The sequence below is a fragment of the Chrysemys picta genome, chromosome 1 (genome assembly GCF_011386835.1).
Source record: "Chrysemys picta bellii isolate R12L10 chromosome 1, ASM1138683v2, whole genome shotgun sequence".
Classification (NCBI taxonomy): Eukaryota; Metazoa; Chordata; order Testudines; family Emydidae; genus Chrysemys; species Chrysemys picta.
This window is the reverse complement of record NC_088791.1, coordinates 217,026,168-217,046,417: the sequence shown is the minus strand read 5'-3', so window position 1 is coordinate 217,046,417 and position 20,250 is coordinate 217,026,168. Positions and strand designations below refer to the sequence as shown.

The 20,250-nt window shown below is 40.8% G+C and overlaps 1 protein-coding gene across 7 annotated transcripts in view; it reads left to right on the top strand.

Annotated features, from left to right (window-relative positions):
• Positions 1-20,250, top strand: part of CDKL5 (cyclin dependent kinase like 5) — a 197,846-nt gene that overhangs the window by 124,720 nt on the left and 52,876 nt on the right. For all 7 annotated transcript variants that reach the window (XM_065580048.1, XM_005281557.5, XM_005281558.5 and 4 more), the window contains 5 exons: positions 4,382-4,427; positions 6,952-7,088; positions 10,240-10,360; positions 11,930-11,989; positions 19,056-19,146. In XM_065580048.1, the coding sequence (XP_065436120.1) occupies positions 4,382-4,427; positions 6,952-7,088; positions 10,240-10,360; positions 11,930-11,989; positions 19,056-19,146 (455 nt within the window). The remainder of the gene's footprint in view (positions 1-4,381; positions 4,428-6,951; positions 7,089-10,239; positions 10,361-11,929; positions 11,990-19,055; positions 19,147-20,250) is intronic.

The following is a 20,250-nucleotide window of genomic DNA, read 5'->3' as shown; positions in this document are numbered from 1 at the left end:
TCTGGCTGAGTTACTGGAGTCCTCAAATCATGGTTTAAAGACTTCAATCTGACCCTGGGGGAAAATTCCTTCCCAGCCCCAAATATGGCAATCTGTTAGACCCTAAGCATATGGGCAAGACCCACCAGGCAGATATCTGGGAAAGAATTCTCAGAGCCCTCCCCATCTAGTGTCTGATCTCCAGTTGTTGTGGATTTTTGCCACTGGCAGTCACTGATGGGCCACATGCCATTGTAGGCTGTCCTGTCATACCAGCCACTCCATAATCTTTTCAAGCTCAGTCTTGAAGCCAGTTAGGTTTTTTGCCCCGCCCCACTCCCATTGGAGGGCTGTTCCAGAACTTTACTCCTCTAATGGGGATCCTGCACCAATGATCAGAAAAATGATTTTTGATCATAGATTCCAGGCATGCACCACGTGCAGAACTCGGCAGATGCAATCCTCAGCCTTACTCCCCACCATTGAAGAGGACATGCAGGCACAGAGGTGGATTTAAGTAGCAGGCCACAACTGTATTAACTTAGCCTCCCTTCCCATTGTTATCGGTTTGCCCCCTCTGATATACCAGACATTTAATTACGGTCAGTGTGGGATTAACGGGCTCAAACCATGTAACCAATACTTAGTGGAGGACCTTCTTAAACATAATCTAGGACTCAACTCGCTTTTCAGTTTTCTCCCTTGCCTCTCAGTCTGTGAAGACTTCAGATCTCCCCTTCTCCTTACAGGTAGGGTTGCCAGTTTTAGTTGGACGTATTCCTGGAGGTTTCATCAAATGATTTTAAATTAAAGATTATGTCAAACTTTAATTCCTGGAGACTCCAGGACAATCCTGGAGGGTTGGCAGCCCTATTTACAGGTAGAAGAACCCCCAGCCATATCCAAAGTCTCGCTGGCCCTTTTAGCCTTTATCTGCACTCAACACTGGCTGCAAATTGTAATGAACTAAACATTCCTATATTACGTCCTCACATTAAAATTCCTGTTCTTACTCCTAACTTAAACTGTGACTGCATAATGCTGCAAGGAAGCCAAAAATCCCTCCAGACCCCTGTTTATTTGCAGCAACTGGAAAAAAATATTTTCTGATCCCCAAAACAGGCAATTAGTCAGACTCGCACCATCCTAAAAACACAGCTCAGTATGTCTCAAGTATAGGGGGTGGGAGGGCAGCAGTAGCAACAAGATAGCTCCTAGGTGCGGGGTTGCTTTACATTCAGAGAGAACCGTGAGTCTAGCTGACTCCAATAATTGTTCCCCCTGACACACACACACACACACCCCTGGCCAGTAGGAGGCAGAGGAGTCCCTCCTTAAGACAAACATCCACATGCACATGGAGGCACAAGAAAGAGCTTGGCCACAGTATGTATGAGCATGAGCTCTTCCCCCCCCTCCCAGAAGCTGGTCCATTCCTTTGTTTGCCAAACCAAGTTTCCCCCCTTTCTGCTGAGACAGGGAGAGGCATTAACATTAACAGTCAGCAGAGCAGTCTCCATGAATAACTTTGGTTTTGCATAAAGATGGCTCTATAAGGTGGACAGATGTATTTGAGTTTTGACACTGAGGTCACTCATTGGTGATGTTACAGCCAGTAAGAACAATTTGCTCAATTTAGGTTAGACTAAATTAATTATTAATTAATTTATAATCACATGTATGTGTGCTGCTGTATTTGAAGTGAGGGATACAAACTTCTCAGAATGCAGTTCTAACTACAATTCAATATTCTGTCCTCCGCCTTGTCATTCCTTTTTTCTGTAATTGGTGAGCAGAGCTTTTTCTTGATCAGTTGTCTTATTTCAGCTGGATTTACGTAACACATGAGCTTTCAAATTAGGCCAGTAGGATGGGTTTTGGCAGGACAATGTACTGTGAGAGATGATCAGGAACTAACAGCAAAAATGACTTCCACATGAGTTGCTTTTGTTAAATTAACTTTCCTCTTACCGACTTTTGTTAACACGTTTAGAGACTATGTGAGGTCATTTAGAGGCCATAGTTGGTCATTAAGATCAATGCACAACATAACACTTGCCAGATCTGGTATAAATATCATGTATGATGATCACAGAATTAATTTATTGTCACATGATTACTTATTTTGTTTTCACATAGCATAAACAACATGCCTGGTGCTTCATAGGGTTACCACAACACCCAGTTGAAAAGGAATCCTGGCGGCTCCAGTCAGCACTGCTGACCTGGCTGTTAAAATTCCAGTTGGCAGGGCAATGGGGTCGGCAGGCTCTCTGCCCGGCTCCATGCAGCTCCCGGGAAGCGGTGACATGTCCCTCCGACTCCTCGGTGGAGGGCCAACCACAGGGGCTCTGCGAGCTGTCCCCATCCTGAGCGCTGGCTCCATAGCTCCCAGTGGCTGGGAACCATGGCCAATGGGAGCTGCAGAGGTGGCATCTGCGGGCGGGAGAAGTGCGCAGCAGAGCCCCCCTGGCCAGCCTTCTGCCTAGGAGCTGGACAGACATGTCGCCGCTTCCCGGGAGCCGCTTGAGGTAAGCACTGCCCACAGCCTGCACTTCTGACCCCCTCCCACACGCCAGTCTTGAGCCCCCTTCTGCACCCAAACTCCTTCTCAGATCCCACACCCAACTCTCTCCCTCCACTGCCTCTGCCCGGAGTCCCCTCCTGTACCCCAATTCCCTGCCCCAGCCCAGAGTCGCGCCCTCCCCCCCCCCGCTGCACCACAGAGCCCACACCTCCAGCCGGATCCCTCACTCCCTCTTGCACCCCAATCCCCCGCCCCAGCACGGAACTCCTCCCGCACCTTGAACCCCTCATTTCTAGCCGCACCCTCAAGCTCTTATCCCCAGCTGGAGCCCTCACCCCTCCCGCATGCCACCCCCCGCCCCAGCCCAGTGAAAATGAGCAAGTGAGTGAGGGTGGGGGAGAGCGAGCAATGGAGGGAGGGCGGATGGAGTGAGCAGGGGTAGGGCCTCAGAGAAAGGGCGGGGCAGGGGTGGGGCAAAGGTGTTCAGTTTTCTGCAGTTAGAAAGTTGGCAACCCTATGCTTTGAACAAGCATAAAGGCAGAGTGCCCTGAACAGCTGGCTGAGTATTTTAATGTTTCCATGCTAACAGCTCTAAAATAAATATGCCATGCCTTTTTTATTGACTATTGCTAATATTAATGACTTTCATAAGGATCTCAAAGGACTTGAGTCAATTCCCACTGAAATAAATGGTAGTCTTCCAACATGCTTTTATAGACTGATAAAGTTTTCATTCAGGATCACATATTGTGGACATTTGGTGACACTGAAGGACAGAGAGCAGATGCTCCTACGTTCTGCTTTAATAATTAGTTGTGTGCGTGTTTTCACATTTGTAAATATAACAAGTATGAACAAGTTCCAAAATGATTTAACTGTTTTGCTGCTGGCCCCTAATTTCAGCATCTGTACGCTGACAGACCTCAGGATTGTGTGAAGTGCTGTTACTTCTCTAAAATATTGGTATTTTAAAAAGAGATGTACCTCCTACATTTGGTAGCATAGGGACTTTCTTGTAGCATGTTGCAGCATCCTACACAGACACATACATGAGACAGCAAGTAAATCTTTCTTTTATATTCATATATGCCCTATGTGAATAGGCTGTATGTTTGTTTTGGAGGGTATGGGATGCTCTAGTAGAAATAAACTAGAGATGTTCAGGAGTAAAATGGATACCATGTGGTGACGATCAGTTTAGATGAGAATCCTTCCTGGGTGCAGAGGCAGGACTAGATTACTCAAGAGGCTCTTTCAAGCTGTGTTACCTGTAGTTCTGAGGTAAGCACACAGGCCAACATTTTCAAAAGTGACTAGTGATTTGGGGTGATTAGTTTTGGCTGCCCAGCTTGAGGTACCTTAACTCTCTCAAACTGGAGGTACCAAAAACCTCTCTCACCTTCCAGGTGTTTCAAGTTGGGGACCCAAAAGCACTAATCAGTCTTGCAAAACTTGGCCATCAGCTAATATTTTTAAATTTTGATGCACAAATATAGGTACCAAAATCCATATTTTGATTACCTAAATAAGTGGCCTGACTTTCAGAGCAGCTGAGCAATGGGAGCTGCAGGTGCTCACTCCTTTGAAAACAAGGCCATTCATTGTATGTATCTGAATATGCATTTTTGGTGTCTAACTTAAGAGTTTCATGTTTCGGTGTCTAATCATTGCATATTTGCTGAATATGCTTGTATATTGCAGTTGGCCTAATCATTTAGATTTTTACTAGATTCTGTATTTCACTCTTTTTTGCTTTTGTGTGCCTTTTGCAAATGCAAAATGAAAACTGTACTTAATCTGGATATTTTGTTTGATCCAAGTGCTCAGAAAAAAATCTTGCCTTTCTCATCTCTTGTTTTGTTTTTTGTTTTATAGGAGACACATGAAATTGTGGCCATCAAGAAATTCAAAGACAGTGAAGGTAATAAACATGTTGCGGATACTTGATGAAAATACAAGACCTCACATATGAGAGATGACTTAAAAATGACAACCTCAATGATGGTGTGTTAGCTGTACTAGTGTCCTGTGCTTTGATACATTAGCTCCTGTGTGAAGGCTAGACTGTGCCCTTGAACTAGGTAGACACAAAAAGAAATAAACTCCCCATCCCCATCCCCACCTTCCTCTCCTGTGCAGCCATATTAGCATTTCCTGGATTATGGCACCAGACAGAGTGGCAAGAGTAGGGACTGGAGTGTGTACAGGATAAGGAAATGAACAGAGCAAAGGCTCCACCCCCTACTGTCCATGCACTGACCATCAGAGCTGGCCAGGCACAAGCAGAGGAATAAGCCAAGTGTGAAGTGACTTTCTTCCCCACTAGATCAAAGGGGTAGCAGTTGAGGAATTTTTACCCAAAGAGGCATAATTCCTTCCTGGGATGTTGCAGCTATGTCTGACCACTTATGCTTGTTGGCTTAATGGCTCATTATAACCTTCATTATAAAGCTCAAAAATGCCACCCATTAGATTTTGGTAAATATTTTATCTATGCTGTTTGCCATGGGATGTGGCCAATGAAGATGCAATTGGTTGTCACGGTTGTATCAGGGAAGTTAACTTTACCTCTGTGTCACTTCATCCAGTGCAAACTCTGACCAACACCAAGATGCCTGGATAATGTATTCAGCAAGTGTTTTAGCTTTGCCATACACAAGTCCTGTTTTATACCTGAAGCAGAAAATACTGGCTGAAATGAATTGTGATTATCCCTATCAAACAAATCACAATATTTCGGAATAGTTTTTCAGAACTGGAGCTGGCTGTTGGAGAGAACCCCATTGTAGAAAACTACCGTCTCTGAGCTCTCCACAGGATGCTTATTCTGCCCAGATTTCAGGAACTAGAATCATAGACTGTCAGGGTTGGAAGGGACCTCCGGAGGTCAATCTAGTCCAACCCCCTGCTCAAAGCAGGACCAATCCCCAGACAGATTTTTGCCCCAGATCCCTAAATGGCCCCCTCAAGGATTGAATTCACAACCCTGGGTTTAGCAGGCCAATGCTCAAACCACTGAGCAATCCCTCCTCCCCATTGAGTGACTTATAGAACGCATGATTATCTTTTTCTTTTTTCTTTCTTTCTTTTTGTCAGTAAATGTCACAAATCAACATAAATTTCACCACACATATAAATCAATAAAAACCAAAAAAGCTTTAAACCAAACATCAATATAATCCACTGGAAAAAAAAACGAATGTTGTCAAGCCTAACAGTATGGAAGACAATGGCTGACTGGCTTGCTTTATTATTTTAGTTAATATTTATACTGCATTATTGCCCAGAGGACAGCCAGGTCAGAGCCCCATTGTGCTAACTTATAGTAAACGACAGTCCCTATCTTAAAGAGCTTAGACTCTAAAAGAAGTCATCTAAGATTGAAATCCTAGACGCTGTAGAACAACCGGTTCAAATCTTTACTACATCAACTTTAGCCCTTCCGCCTTCTGAGATGGATGAATTGAGTATCTGTATCATTGAACACTATAGTGAAAGTCTTTCTTTTGTGTGAAATGTTTAGAACAGAAATTCTGTGTGCTCTGCTCTGTTTTCCTCCCCAGGGCTGGTAGAGATCTATGGTACTTTTCAGAGTGGTATGGGTTTGTCCTTAAATTGTTGGCCAAAAATGGCCCTTTATCCCCACTGTTTGCAGCGTGCTATGCACTGAGTTCCCACTTCATTGATGCTGTCCACTGTGTACACATAATTGGTAACGCATGCTAAGATTCTTCAGGATGAAAAGCATGTAAATGCAAACAATTGTCGGATAACCAAAAATTTGAAGAGCGGTGGAGTGAGGGATATCCAGGGGCGGCTCCAGGCACCAGTGCAGCAAGCCCGTGCCTGGGGCGGCAAGCCACAGGGGGCAGCCTGCCAGTCGCTGTGAGGGCGGCAGCCTGGCTGCGTTCGGCAGCATGCCTGCGGGAGGTCTGCTGGTCCCGCGGCTTTGGCGGCAGGGACACTGAAGGCCCGGCACCGGCGGACCTCCCGTAGGCATGCCGCCAAAAGCCGCCTAACAGCTGTGCTTGGGGCGGCAAAAAACATAAAGCTGCCCCTGGGGATATCAAGTTTACACATGATTGTACAATATTTTCCCTCTTCTGATGCAGAGCCAGCCAAGCAGCAGAGGGAGCCCAAGTTAAATCCTAAACCTTCATCAGTGGTATCAGAGAGAGAGAGAAGTGTGCAGTAATTATTCTTTGAATGTTTAAAACTAGAGTGCTTGAAGTCCATTATAATAGTTGTATATGTGGACTGGCAGATATAGTTATATTTAGTACCCAAATCACTTAAATAGCTTACAGTTTTTTAGATTGCTTTTTACTCTGAGTGTCCACTGAATTTTGTACATTAGTGTACAGATTGTTAACTTTGATTACTAAGGTTATTGTTGCTTAGTACTAAGTTTTGTTTTACCACACTTACCATTGTTTATATTCTAGAAAATGAAGAAGTCAAAGAAACCACTTTACGAGAGCTTAAAATGCTTCGCACTTTGAAACAGGAAAACATAGTGGAGCTGAAGGAAGCTTTCAGAAGAAGAGGAAAATTATATTTAGTGTTTGAATATGTGGAAAAAGTGAGTTGATCTTTTACATCTCTTTCAGGGCAAAATCATCAAGTAATTTATGAACAATAAATACAGGGATTTGAACTCTAAAAATGAAGCTATTTTAATCTAGGAATGGGAAACCAAGAAATTAAATATATACATTCTGTTTAGATTTTATGTTGTCCCTTCTTCTGCTACGAAAATTACACAAATGACATAAGTAATATTTAAATAGTACAGTGAAGACACTAAATCAAACAAGCATTATTAGACTGGAATATGTGTCATTTGAGAAAGGGTTGTTTCTGTTCTTTTGCCCAAAGGTCCATAAACCAGTTTAATTTGAAGGTTGAATGATTGTCAAGTGTTTACCTCAAGATTCCTTCTATAGTGTGTTTTCCGAAACGGGAACATAGATTCCTTGTCCTCATGTAACTGTTGGTTCTTTCTCTTTCTCCTCTTGTTGTTAAAAATAGGGTTGCTCTTTTTTTTTTTTCCCCCACATACATATCTAATCTTTGGAAGACAGTTTGAAATATTTGAAATGAACTAAATTGTAGGACCTCACAAAATCTCCTTATGACTGACTTAAATTCCTTCCATCCCTGACTGCATCAGAACCCATTATACCTTGATCTGCTTCTCAGGAGAGACAGCCCAGGACAGAATAGTTATCTGCTATTTGTGTAAGCCCTATAGGGCAAGAGTAGGCTGTAGCTCTGTATTCTAGACTCTGGTTTCTGTCTTTTCATTTGAAAAAAACAAAAAACAAACAAACAAACAAAAAACACTTATTTTTGCTGGAACCTTCATCTGCCCTTGCTTTCTTTCCTAAAATCATAATTTTATGTCCTTCTGGTGCTGTGCTGTGGACCAGCTTGGAACTAGTCCTCCTCAGTTTAATGCCCCCATATATATAGTCCTTCCTGCCCGTATTTGTAGCTAACAAGGTGTGCAATGCTTCCTGTATGAGTATTCATGAGACTCCTAACCATTACCTGCTTGCCTTATCTGAGATTATAAAATGATCATGTGATGATCATTTTACATCTAGGGTGAGGTGACACTAAGTTCTATATTGCATATTCTGGTTCTTTGTCCATAAGTTTTGTGATGCACTACCTGACAATCAGTTAATTCCTACTGCATTCGTTCCTGTCTAGCCTTAATGTCTGGATTCTAAAGTTCCTGCTTTAATTAACCTGTGCTCACTATGATCAGTGCAGTCTTCTGTAAATTAGCTGTATGTGTGTATAAAAATGTGGATATGGACAATGCTGTATAGTTATATTTGTAGTTATTCACTTTATATAGTTTTTTATTAATGCTGACATTGCTAAAACTACTAAAATCATAAGGGTAGCTGCTATGCATAATTTTTGCTTGATATCATTGCTGTTGTAATTATCATCTCTATTTTCAATTACACTTAGCAGTTTATAAATGATTCTTGCTTTCAGAATGTGTTAAATGAATTCCACAGACCCTTACAGATATTCTTCAGGGCCATGATAAATGTGTAGACAATTCTTATATTTTAAGTGAGGCAGAGGGAGAAGAATTGAAGAAAACGTTGTACAGTTAGCCAATTTCTGTTTAGCCTCTCTGCTGGTTGATGAGCACATTTTGTCCTTTAAAGAGTATTATCTCTGCAATACTAAAATCCAGATTACACTAATCCAAATTAACTAGTCTTTTTCCATCATCTCCTTAGCTGATGTTGTCAATAAGCATATAGGATTATGCTTCACCCACTTGATACTGCTATTCTTGTTCAGATTAGAACACTAAGGAATTTACTGTCCTATTTGTCCAGGTTTTTACAGTACCTCCTAGTGAACAGTACTCTTGTCTAAATCCATTAGAGTGTCTTAATAGACATATCTGTAATCATTTGTCCATGTTGTAGATATGGATTTAACAAAACCCATACCCCATATCTTAAATTACTAAATCTATCAATAGATTGAAAAGCATTCAAGTGCCTTTGGAATACTACCACATTTTTAAAAAATACTTTGATTTTAGTGTATGCTTTGTATTTTGTATACATACGTTAAGACAGCTTCCAAGAATAACCTCAAAACTAGATTGTAAAGTAGAAGATAATGTGCACCAAAGGTGAAGTGAAATGCTTTTGAAAATATTAAAATCTGTGTACATTCCCAAATCAATAACTGTATACTTTGTGGAAAACAAAATATCCAAAAATATTTTTTTCCATTTTCCAGCACAGGGATCAGAATTTTCTGTTTCCCTTGCAAGCACCATAAGCAGTGATTAACTATTGGTATATGTTCAAGTAATGGTACTTCAGGCTTTTGAGGCTGATGATTTCATATCCCCCTTCCTACCTTAATGAAACTGTACGCTAGAGAGCAGCTGCTGCCTACCACCCATTCAAATGGGATTTAGCATAGACTAATCTCTATTGTACATTTCTGCACACAAAGTTGATTGGGAGGTAGCAGGCCTTTGCCAGTATAATTGAAATCTCAGGCCTTAGCTGCACAAGAGTTTTGTACCAATATAACTCTTTTGGTTAGGGGGTCTGATTTTTTTTTTTCTACTGAAATAGTTAAATTGGCACAACCATTTAGTGTGGACACAGTTATGTCAGTGTAAATGTAAATTCTGTAAATATGCCTTATACTACTACAGTTTGTTTTCCCTTCCCTATGGGAATAGGTAGCTATATGGGTATAGTTAAAGCAGTGTAATTTTGTGTGTAGACAAGGCCTTAGTATGTGAAACTGGTACAGTTGGCTGAAAAGTTTAGGAAGCACTGGCATAAACTATTGCAGGGTATTTAGTAAAATGCTCTGCTTTAGAGAAATGTTCATGTTGTCACACCATGCAGGGGAATTCTGTTCTAAGAAATTATTTGTAAATAAAATGAGCAAAAGTTTAAATCTATAAGTCTGCTAATTATTTGGGGGTTTAAGCCGTTATATTTTAACAAGAGCCTTTTAGTTTACCTTTACAGAAGATGGTATTCACTAGATTTTTGTCTAGAATGAAAGCCGGCTATATATGGCTAGATTATGGCCCTTGGATATTAAACTGCTGGTTTGCGGAGCTAGATTTACTGGCATGGTTATGGTACTTTAGTATGTTAGAATCATATTATGGGTCAAGCTACTTTTAGCAATTAATATCTATATTTTAAACATTTTAGAATATGCTTGAATTGCTAGAAGAAATGCCGAATGGAGTTCCACCTGAAAAAGTAAAAAGCTATATCTACCAATTAATCAAAGCGATTCACTGGTGTCATAAGAATGACATTGTTCATAGAGGTAAGTGTGTATAGCTTTCCACATGGAAATGAACCCCTTGTTGTAATTTTCTTTTTATAGGGAAAAGAGCTACAGCTTGTAAATATTTTCATAAATTTGTTTGGATTTACTTTAAACAAAAAGTTTCTGTTAAAACAAACCATATTTAAGTGACAGAGGGTCCTGTGGCACCTTTGAGACTAACAGAAATATTGGGAGCATAAGCTTTCGTGGGTAAGAACCTCACTTCTTCAGATGCAAGTCTGAAGCATATTTAAGTGGGTATAGAAAAATTATTTCAATTTAGCTAAGCCCTGAAGTCACCTAAATGACTTCAGATACTACCATATTACCAGGGGTGCTCCAGGCACCAGCACATCAAGTGTGTGCCTGCGGTGGCAAGCCGCGGGGGGCAGCCTGCCAGTCGCCGTGAGGGCGGCAGTCAGGCTGCCTTTGGCGGCATGCCTGCAGGAGGTCCGCCGGTCCCGTGGTTTCAGTGGCAATTTGGCGGCGGGTACGCCGAAGGCGCGGGACTGGCAGACCTCCCGCAGGTATGACACCAAAGGCGGCCTGACTGCCGTGCTTGGCGCAGCAAAATACATAGAGCCGCCCCTGCATATAAATACCTATGCAGACAGACTTCTCTTCAAACAAGACTGCTGAAGTTTCTCCCTAGAAGCCACCAAAAGCATGGGATCCCCAAGACTACTTTAAAATATTGTTCATCAATATAATAGGCTGCTGTCTCCTGGGTATCATTCGAGACAAAATTGTACCATTTGCATAATGAGACAAAATTACAATGGAGACCTTGCCAAAGGAAAAGGAATTATGAAAATGTTTATTAAGACTCACATTTTCCCCTCTTGCTCTTTATCCTTTATTATTTGTGTAACACGTACTGTAAGGTGAGACTTTATCTAATTTTATTATGTTCTTACTTTATAAAGCCTTGTTTTCCAATGTGGTTCCACAAGGTGCATGGTTTTTTTGTTTTTTTGTTTGTTTGTTTTTTCCCTCCCCCAATGGATGATTTCAATATGAAATACAGGGGAGAGAGCTTTTCTCAAATACGTTGTAAAAATGTAACTACTGTATACAGGTTGCATGCACTCAATAGGTACTATACAAAATGTATCCGAGTAAACAATATGTTTATGAAACTAGAGCAAAAATATTTCTAGAAGACAAACACAATGAGCCCCAGAAGGTAATTTTAAGTGTACAAATATTGAGCTTATACATTTTCCTACATTTTGCTAATAAACTGGGTAATTAATGACATTTCCACATGCACAAGTTGATTTTGTGCCCTTGCATAAGTGCAAGTGCAGATTTACTCTTCCCATGTTTCTTCTGAGAAATTTTTAAAAAGAAACCACAATACAGAAGCTATGAATTCTACATCTTTAGAAAATTACAGGATTGTTTGAAAATTAGTTGTACAGATTACAAGTACTTTCTACTACGGTCTATTTTTGTTATCACTGTATGAATAACTGTAATTCTCTTACAATTAAATAAGTTGAAAATTAAAAATGGACATTAGGAACTGTCTTACTTTTTTTTTCTCTTACTCTGATATTTCAGATATCAAACCAGAAAATCTCTTAATAAGCCACTGTGATGTTCTGAAGCTGTGTGACTTTGGTAAGTTGTTTACTTTTTATTTTTTGAAAGAAGCACTTTTTACCTTAAAAATTCCACATTGTTTATCTGCAAGTTCTCCAGCATGTGTATTTTGAGCACATTTTAGTGGTCAGTATTCATTATGTTCATATTTCTGGGTAGCACATTAATTTGTAAAGATCTCTAACCTTTGATTTGGACCTGTTGTTAAGTATGTTTTTAAATATACTCATTCTATAAATAAAATATGGTTCCCAAAGATTGGTTGACATATTCCTATAATATTCATTTTCTTTTCAACTATTGGCAGAGATTTCCTTATGTGCAGTTCAGAGGATGAATCCAGTATGAGGCATGCTTAACTGTGTGGACCTATTTGGCCTACGCATCAGTAATTTTTCATTACTCTTTGTTGTATCATAAATAATTTAGTATGTTGAATAAGTATTGGTTTACTGTATATAAATGTTTTTTGTGGACTGCCTGACATACATGAAATAGTACACCATATTACAAGATTCTACACATGTCTTTAGGCTTGAAAGAAGAAAAAGTATGATAGTGTATTTGAGAAAGCATATGTGTTCATATAATTAAAGACTGCACTGTAATACATGTGCCCAGGAGACAGACTTATGGTCATGTGCAACTTTAAGTATGGCATTTCCTGACTTGTGAGTGCTTAACTATGCCTCTTTAGGCTCTAATTCTGCAAAGCCTTAAGTACTGAGCAACTTTACACATGTGAGTAGTCCCTATTGAGCCCCAGTCAAGATCAGGCCCGGTTTTGCTGGGTGCTTTATTACCGCAGAGTAAAACACTGTTATGTCCATAACGAGTTTACAATTTCGTTAACCCAGTCAAATGAAAACCAATTTTACAGGAGTATTCGAGGGCATTCCTTGGCGAGGGCTATTTCCATGCCAGTTGCCAATCAAACCTCTTTAATTTTGGCCAAGAGGAGGAGCTGTTCAGAAAACAAAACTGCAAAAAAACCCCACAAACCATTTTTGCTTAAACATGCTTTCACAGGCAGCGTCTCTTTTTAAAGGGAGATGGGTCCTAGCCTTATTTATGACACGCAGCTTGCCTCCCCAGGTTGAGAAAATGAATGTTAATGATCTGGAGGATGGCGTGGATTGCACTCTCAGCAAGTTTGCAGATGACACTAAACTGGGAGGAGTGGTAGATATGCTGGAGGGTAGGGACAGGATACAGAGGGACCTAGACAAATTAGAGGATTGGGCCACAAGAAACCTGATGAGGTTCAACAAGGACAAATGCAGACTCCTCCACTTAGGACGGAAGAATCCCATGCACTGTTACAGACTAGGGACCGAATGGCTAGGAAGCAGTTCTGCAGAAAAGGACCTAAGGGTTACAGTGGACGAGAAGCTGGATGTGAGTCAACAGTGTGCCCTTGTTGCCAAGAAGGCTAACGCCATTTTGGGCTGTATAAGTAGGGGCATTGCCAGCAGATTGAGGGACGTGATCATTCCCCTCTGTTCGACATTGGTGAGGCCTCATCTGGAGTACTGTGTCCAGTTTTGGGCCCCACACTACAAGAAGGATGTGGAAAAATTGGAAAGAGTCCAGCGGAGGGCAACAAAAATGATTAGGGGGCTGGAGCACATGACTTATGAGTGGAGGCTGAGGGAACTGGGATTGTTTAGTCTGCAGAAGAGAAGAATGAGGGGAGATTTGATAGCAGCCTTCAACTACCTGAAAGGGGATTCCAAAGAGGATGGATCTAGACTGTTCTCAGTGGTACCTGATGGCAGAACAAGGAGTAATGGTCTCAAGTTGCAGTTGGGGAGGTTTAGGTTGGATATTAGGAAAAACTTTTTCACTAGGAGGGTGGTGAAGCACTGGAATGGGTTACCTAGGGAGGTGGTGGAATCTCCTTCCTTAGAGGTTTTTAAGGTCAGGCTTGACAAAGCCCTGGCTGGGATGATTTAGTTGGGAATTGGTCCTGCTTTGAGCAGGGGGTTGGACTAGATGACCTCCTGAGGTCCCTTCCAACCCTGATATTCTATGATTCTATGTGACAAATGGGTCACGTGGCTAAATCAGGCATCTGGGTCATAAAAGAGATCCCTGCAGAGAGCCACAAGAGGTCTTGGGTCCTCCACAGAGAGACTTCAGATAGGGAGTGGCTGCTTGATAGGGAGCAGAATGATGGTGCGAGCAGCCCTACGCAAAGGCTTTTCTTAGCTCCTAGGGACAGGGCCTGAGCTGTTCTGAGACCCTGTTCCAACCAGCAAGGCTCAAGTGTATGAACATTTGGCTGAAGGAAAAGCCAGGGAGTTTTAGGGAGTTTTGTTTTCCCATTTGAATTTTGTGAGTAAACCAGATCTCTAGAGGTGTTATTGCACACATGAAAGCCTTTGTGAATTACTGAGAGGGGAAATTGGAGCAGCGGCTAGCGTGAGCCAAGACTGGATAGGCAACAGACACTACACGTTCCAACAAATGATGAGCCCAGAAATCTTCAGTCAAAATTGAAGTGTCTCAATTAAGCTCAATTTATTTTACACCAGAAAGGAATTCATAGACCTGAAAGGATGAAACAGTTTTGTAGGGAAATGAAAATCCAAGCAAACGTGTTCATATTTTGGTTGACAGCTTTGCCACTAAGAGACTGATAATGATGAATCCTGGCTTGTCTCAAGCAATTATGCTACTTCATATAGTCTGTAAGCATAGTGATTTTATTCCCCATAAATAGTGGCCAGACTTTACCTACATTAAGTAGAAAAGAAAGCCATACCATAATGCACCAGTACCTAATCCCTTTCATGCTAACCTTTTTTTTTTTTTTTTTTTTTTTTATTTATATAGGATAACATGCTTGGAATTTTGCTTTGTATTTCAGGTTTGGTTGAACTGAAATCACAAAGGAAAGCTTATTTGCTTTTGCTTAATTTGGAATTAGTTATAGTAGCTTCACTCAGTTTTACTACAAAGAGACAATGTTAGACTAGGATCGGCATAGTCAATAGACAGAGTGGAAGCCAAATCTGGACCACCAGATGCTTTTGAACAGACCCCCAACATCTTTTTATTTACTTATTATTATCTTTATTGTTGTTTGTTTGTTTGTTTTTTAGTACTGTCTCTGGAGTCTGGATCTTGACTATGTCTTGGCCAAGAAATTTTGACCTTGACCAAAAAAATTGATTACCTCTGGACTAGATTAAGCCATTACTTAATACAACCAATTCCAGTAAGCACGCTTTTATTGCACTTTGTAACCATATAGGTTTCAAGCACATATTGTCCTTCTTTCTTTAGACTAGAATTTAAAGGTGTGATGTTAGATAATACATGCAAATCAATACATAGTAAATGTCTAGTGTAGACAAAGCTAAACTGGTCTAGTTAAAGTCTTGTCTACGCTAGACATTTTCAACGTATTAATTAGCATATGTTAGCTAACATGTGCCAGCATCACACCTTAAATCTTAGCATAGACAAAGCCATTGAGAAATGGATAATTAAGACAGTATCTTTTACTGTGAGGTTTTTTTAAAGATGGAATTGAGACTATTGAGTCTGGCATGTAAACTGTTCATGCCTAAATGGAATTGAATGACCGTAATCCCCCTGCACACTGGTAAACACAGGTAATGCTATGTATGAATGGAAACATGGATCGTGTAGGATAGAGACTGATACAAAAGTGATTGAAATAATAGGTGCCAGGGGCTGGTCCTATTACTTTGTCCAGAAGATGCTTGGTTCACTAATCAGAAAAGCCACTGTATCCTCAAAGTATGGCCAGAGAGAACCACAACTGCATTAGCACATGTGTTCACAAACCCCTGCACACTGCAAAAATAATAGTCATAGCATATCCTGCCTTCTTTTTTACTACGGGGAAGTGGGGTGGGGACAGAACAGGAATGTTATGTTAATTGTACGCAGATGTTTTGTGGAGTGGTGGTTGGCTCCTTTATTAAAATGCTGTGAATACCATACGGCCTGTGTCACAGTACTGAACAAGCTGTCATACGTCAACATGCTTATGCACTACATGATGACCAATACCATGGAGATATTAGGAGACTGTTCGGACAAGAGGCTCTGGCAATGGGGTGGGAATTCTATCAACACAGCTGATACACCAATTGTAATGCCAGAAAACTTCCAGCAATAATCAGATACATCTGTTGCAATCAGTCTACACTCAGTACTGTTCCTTTCTTCATTCCTATTGGCAGAAACTACGCCCACACAACACATCCAGGCAGCTATTACACACAAGCCTAATATTACACACCACCATATGTACAGAACACAGTACAGTGAATTTGTAGAGATGTATGAGAAGCCACTGGGACAAGAGAAGTGATGTGTTAGTAGATCTTCAGCAACATAAAGAGATCATATAGGTTTGTCCTGTTGCCACTGTGTTGGGGCATCCTATCACTTAAACATCTGCACTGTGGCAGGTACATGGACTTTTTGTTAGCATATGTTGCTTTCATGTGTTGAATACACTGCTACTTGTGGTGTAATTTATGTGCTAAAGCACTCGGATGCAGTTTTCAGAGAGTGTGCAGAAGTGTGCTAGACGCTTTTGTATAGTCCTAAATTGACTGACTGGAAAAAATTACAAAGCAAGTAAAAGACAAAGTCCCTGTCACAAAAATGTTATCAAAATTTATGCTATCAAAATGATAAAAGTTAGGGTAACTAGCAAAGGGGGGGTGAAAAGAAGGGTGGTGGTAGAATTACTTTAATAGTTAAACTTAGAAACAACCACATATCTGTTGCCAATTGAGGCCACTTTACAATATAGACAGTGGGGTGCCTCTTAGAAAGGTGTCAAGCAGTCAAGGATTTTGTAAGCCATCTTCCAGTGTAATATGATAGAATCAGGTTGCCATCAAGTGAATTCTCACATAAGCAGTGTACTTATTAAGCCTATAGTATTAATTTTCCTTTCCCATTGCTGTACCATGTCAAAGCTGAGCATTTTTACAGTCAGTTGTTTATTTTCCTCAGGATTGCATTAGCTGATGATGGATATTCAGTGTTTCCAGGCATCCCTGATTATGACCAAGTTCCCTTTCAGTTCCTGCGGGCTGGCTTGGATGGAAGATCCCTCCTTGACTATGATTTGTTGATATTTTTCATTCTTTTGCTGTATCAGAATTGTGTTCCTGTCAAACAACCAGCACCCAGCCTGGGGCTGAAAGGAATTTTCTTCTCTTGCTTCTCTCTTCCAAGCATATAATGAAAGGTTTTTCATTTACATGATTAATATGATGGCCCATGTCACCTTTGGCTGAGGCAGTACTGTCTGTGTGTTTATGCAATTATACATATTTATTTAATTAATTTTAGGTTTAGAAAATGACCCAGTTCCAACTCTAAGCACATGGACAATAATATAATTTTTTTTCACAAGTATAAAATGAATCCTATATCAATAACAAATTTATCATCAACCCAACCCAACAGACTAAAAATAATTTCTGCTACCCATCTTCTATTCAAAGATCTAGGAGAATGGGTGGAACCTAGTATGTCCTGGAGGACCATGGATTTGAGCTCTGCCTGACTAAGGTCTGAAATGAGATCTGCATCCAGAATAAAGATCACAGCCTTTGCAAACACAGAAGAAGGGTGGTAGGGGGAAGAAGAAGGAAGCGCTGCTGCTGCCACCTGAGCATTCAAAAGCAGAGAGAGAGAGCAGTTACCAAGTCCAAAAGTGAAACTCTGCTCTGAGGCTTTTTCTGGATTCCAGAGTTTTTATTCTTTCTTCCTCACTTACAAACCAATGGAAGAACTCTGTGGTTTGATTTCAGTGGGCTATCAGGCCCTAAAGCCATATCTCAGGAGGAGAGAGTTATGAATATTTTGCCTCTGCATTTCAGTTTGAATTACATAACTAGACTCAATTTATTCTCTGGTAAGGAGTACCACATGCAGAGTTTAGTTGCTGAGATCGGTCTGGCTCCAGTCCTGCCTGATTGATTAGCTAGCTAGCAAGCAAGCAATGACAGCATGCTTGGCACTTTACAAAAATGTTGACAATATCTGTCCTAAAGTGTTTGTTATTGGCTTTACCAGCTGGAGTTTCCCTGTGATATTCAGCTGACTTGGTGGGTTGTGGATAGGTAACAATATTTAAAAATTCAAAATGATTCCTCCTTTTGGATTTTCTAATATACCATCCTCTTTGTGTCTGTTTTGGAAACTCTTGCTTACAGGTACTATCTTTGTATAGTTGCAAATATATAGCACGTTGTTGGTGCTAAACAAACATTAATGGCCTCTGGGAAACTCTGATCCTAATCCATTAAGAGTCTTGTGTTAAATTTGGTTCTCAAACAGATAGGAAGCCAGTGTTGTGTGCTGAGCATCGTATGAAGTGTTGGTCCTGGCCTTTGATGGCTGCTGCAGGCCTTTGTTCTGGCCTTTGATGGGTTGTAGTTTTTGGGTGGTAGTTATATTCAACCCAATAAGTTGTAGTAGTCTAACATAAAGGTGACCAATGCATGAATCTGTGTGGCTAGGTTCTCATGTAAAAGGAGTAGATGGGGTCATTTGGCCAGTCAAAGACAGAAGACCTTCCTTACCATATTTGTAATCTGTGTGTCTAGAAGCAGCACTTATTGGTGAGCCCGCTACTCACGGAGTATGTTAGAGCGCTAACTTTCTTCTACAGATACATGTCTTTTCCTGCTGCATATGGGATTTCACAATGAGACTTAGTACCTAAGTTTGAATATAGCTAGTGCAACCTCCTGAGAGGCCATTTAAACAATCCAACAATGTTCCATGCTGGTGAAGACCCAAAAGCATAGACCTCTGTGGGACAGATGCCAGTTGAACTTGTCAGTGAAGCAGAAACACAGATTTTCACCAATACATGAACATATGCATATATTTAAGAAACAATAGGGTAACAATGAAATATGTAATACTAATCAGTTATACTTAATACTTATTTAAGGCATTCATTTTAAATCGGATGATACGAAAAATTGATTTGACCTTTAATACAATAATCAATAGTAGTATGTAAATCTTCATTTAGGTGGAGACATAATCTTTTGTATTATCTTTTTTGCAGGCTTTGCTCGGAATCTATCAGAAGGAAGCAATGCAAACTATACAGAATATGTGGCCACCAGGTGGTACCGTTCACCTGAACTCTTGCTTGGGTAAGTACACTTTCCAGAAGTAATAGCTCTGAGATCTAAATCTTGTATGATCCAGTGCATTTACTCAAGTACTTTTGTGAGGATCAACCATTGGATATGGTAGTTGGTTAATAAATTGATTTAATTATGTCTCATTAATTACTTTGGATTATGTTTCTTGTAAGGTGGCTTGATGCTATATGATAGCACATTTTGAACAAATTGCTATCTTGATTCAGGTTTACATATTAGTAAATTATCATAACTGTTTTAAACCATCTCTTAATTTTAAAAAAAAAAGGTATTTAGTGCTTGTGAAAGGTGCTGGATTAACAGACCTGGAGTGTGAAATGTTTTGTTAGCCACAGAATGGATACAGCACAGACAGTGCTCCACGCTGCACTGCTAACACTCCTCACCCTTAGAGGGATCCCACCACTCTGGCTTGAGAGCGTACTTCAGTCTCCATTTCATCTTTGCCAGCTCTGCAGAGCTGGCAATAAGCAAGGTGTCAGTTTTAAGGGTGTCTCTTTGTTGGCTAGGAGGACATAAGTCCATGTGGCAGGCCATTGGTTCATTTCACATAAGGATCTGTAATATGATGTGAAAGAGTTAATATGGGCCTGAGAGGTCAATTAACCTGCCTGCAACACCTGAAAGATGGGCCAGGATTAATTAGAAATAGCTAGGGGAGAGCAGGGCTGGTTTCAATAAAGAGCACATCTGGGGAGAAGAATCCTAGAGGGAACTCCTCCACTCCTCTATTGTGAGAAGCAGCCTGAAGGAAGGCTGAGAAGGAAAAAGGGGAGACCAGACAAGCTTCTCCAGGGGTGAGCTGGAGGCTGAGCCTGGAGCCTGCCTGAGCCCCTGAATAAGGAGGGGAGTGGATCAACCCCTGTATTGTGGGGTCAATTAAGGCACAGAAACACAGTCTAAAGCAGCAGAGACATGCCTGTGACAAGGTGGCTGCCAGCTGAGCCTAGTTGAGCTGTAGGTTTGGTTTTTGTATATGTTACTGTAGGACTTTCCGGCCCCAGAAGAGGCCAGGTTCTACCAAGTGGTCTGGCCTGAGGGTCAGAATACTCGTATGGCAGAATAAGGTCAAAAGACAGTGGAGGAAACTTG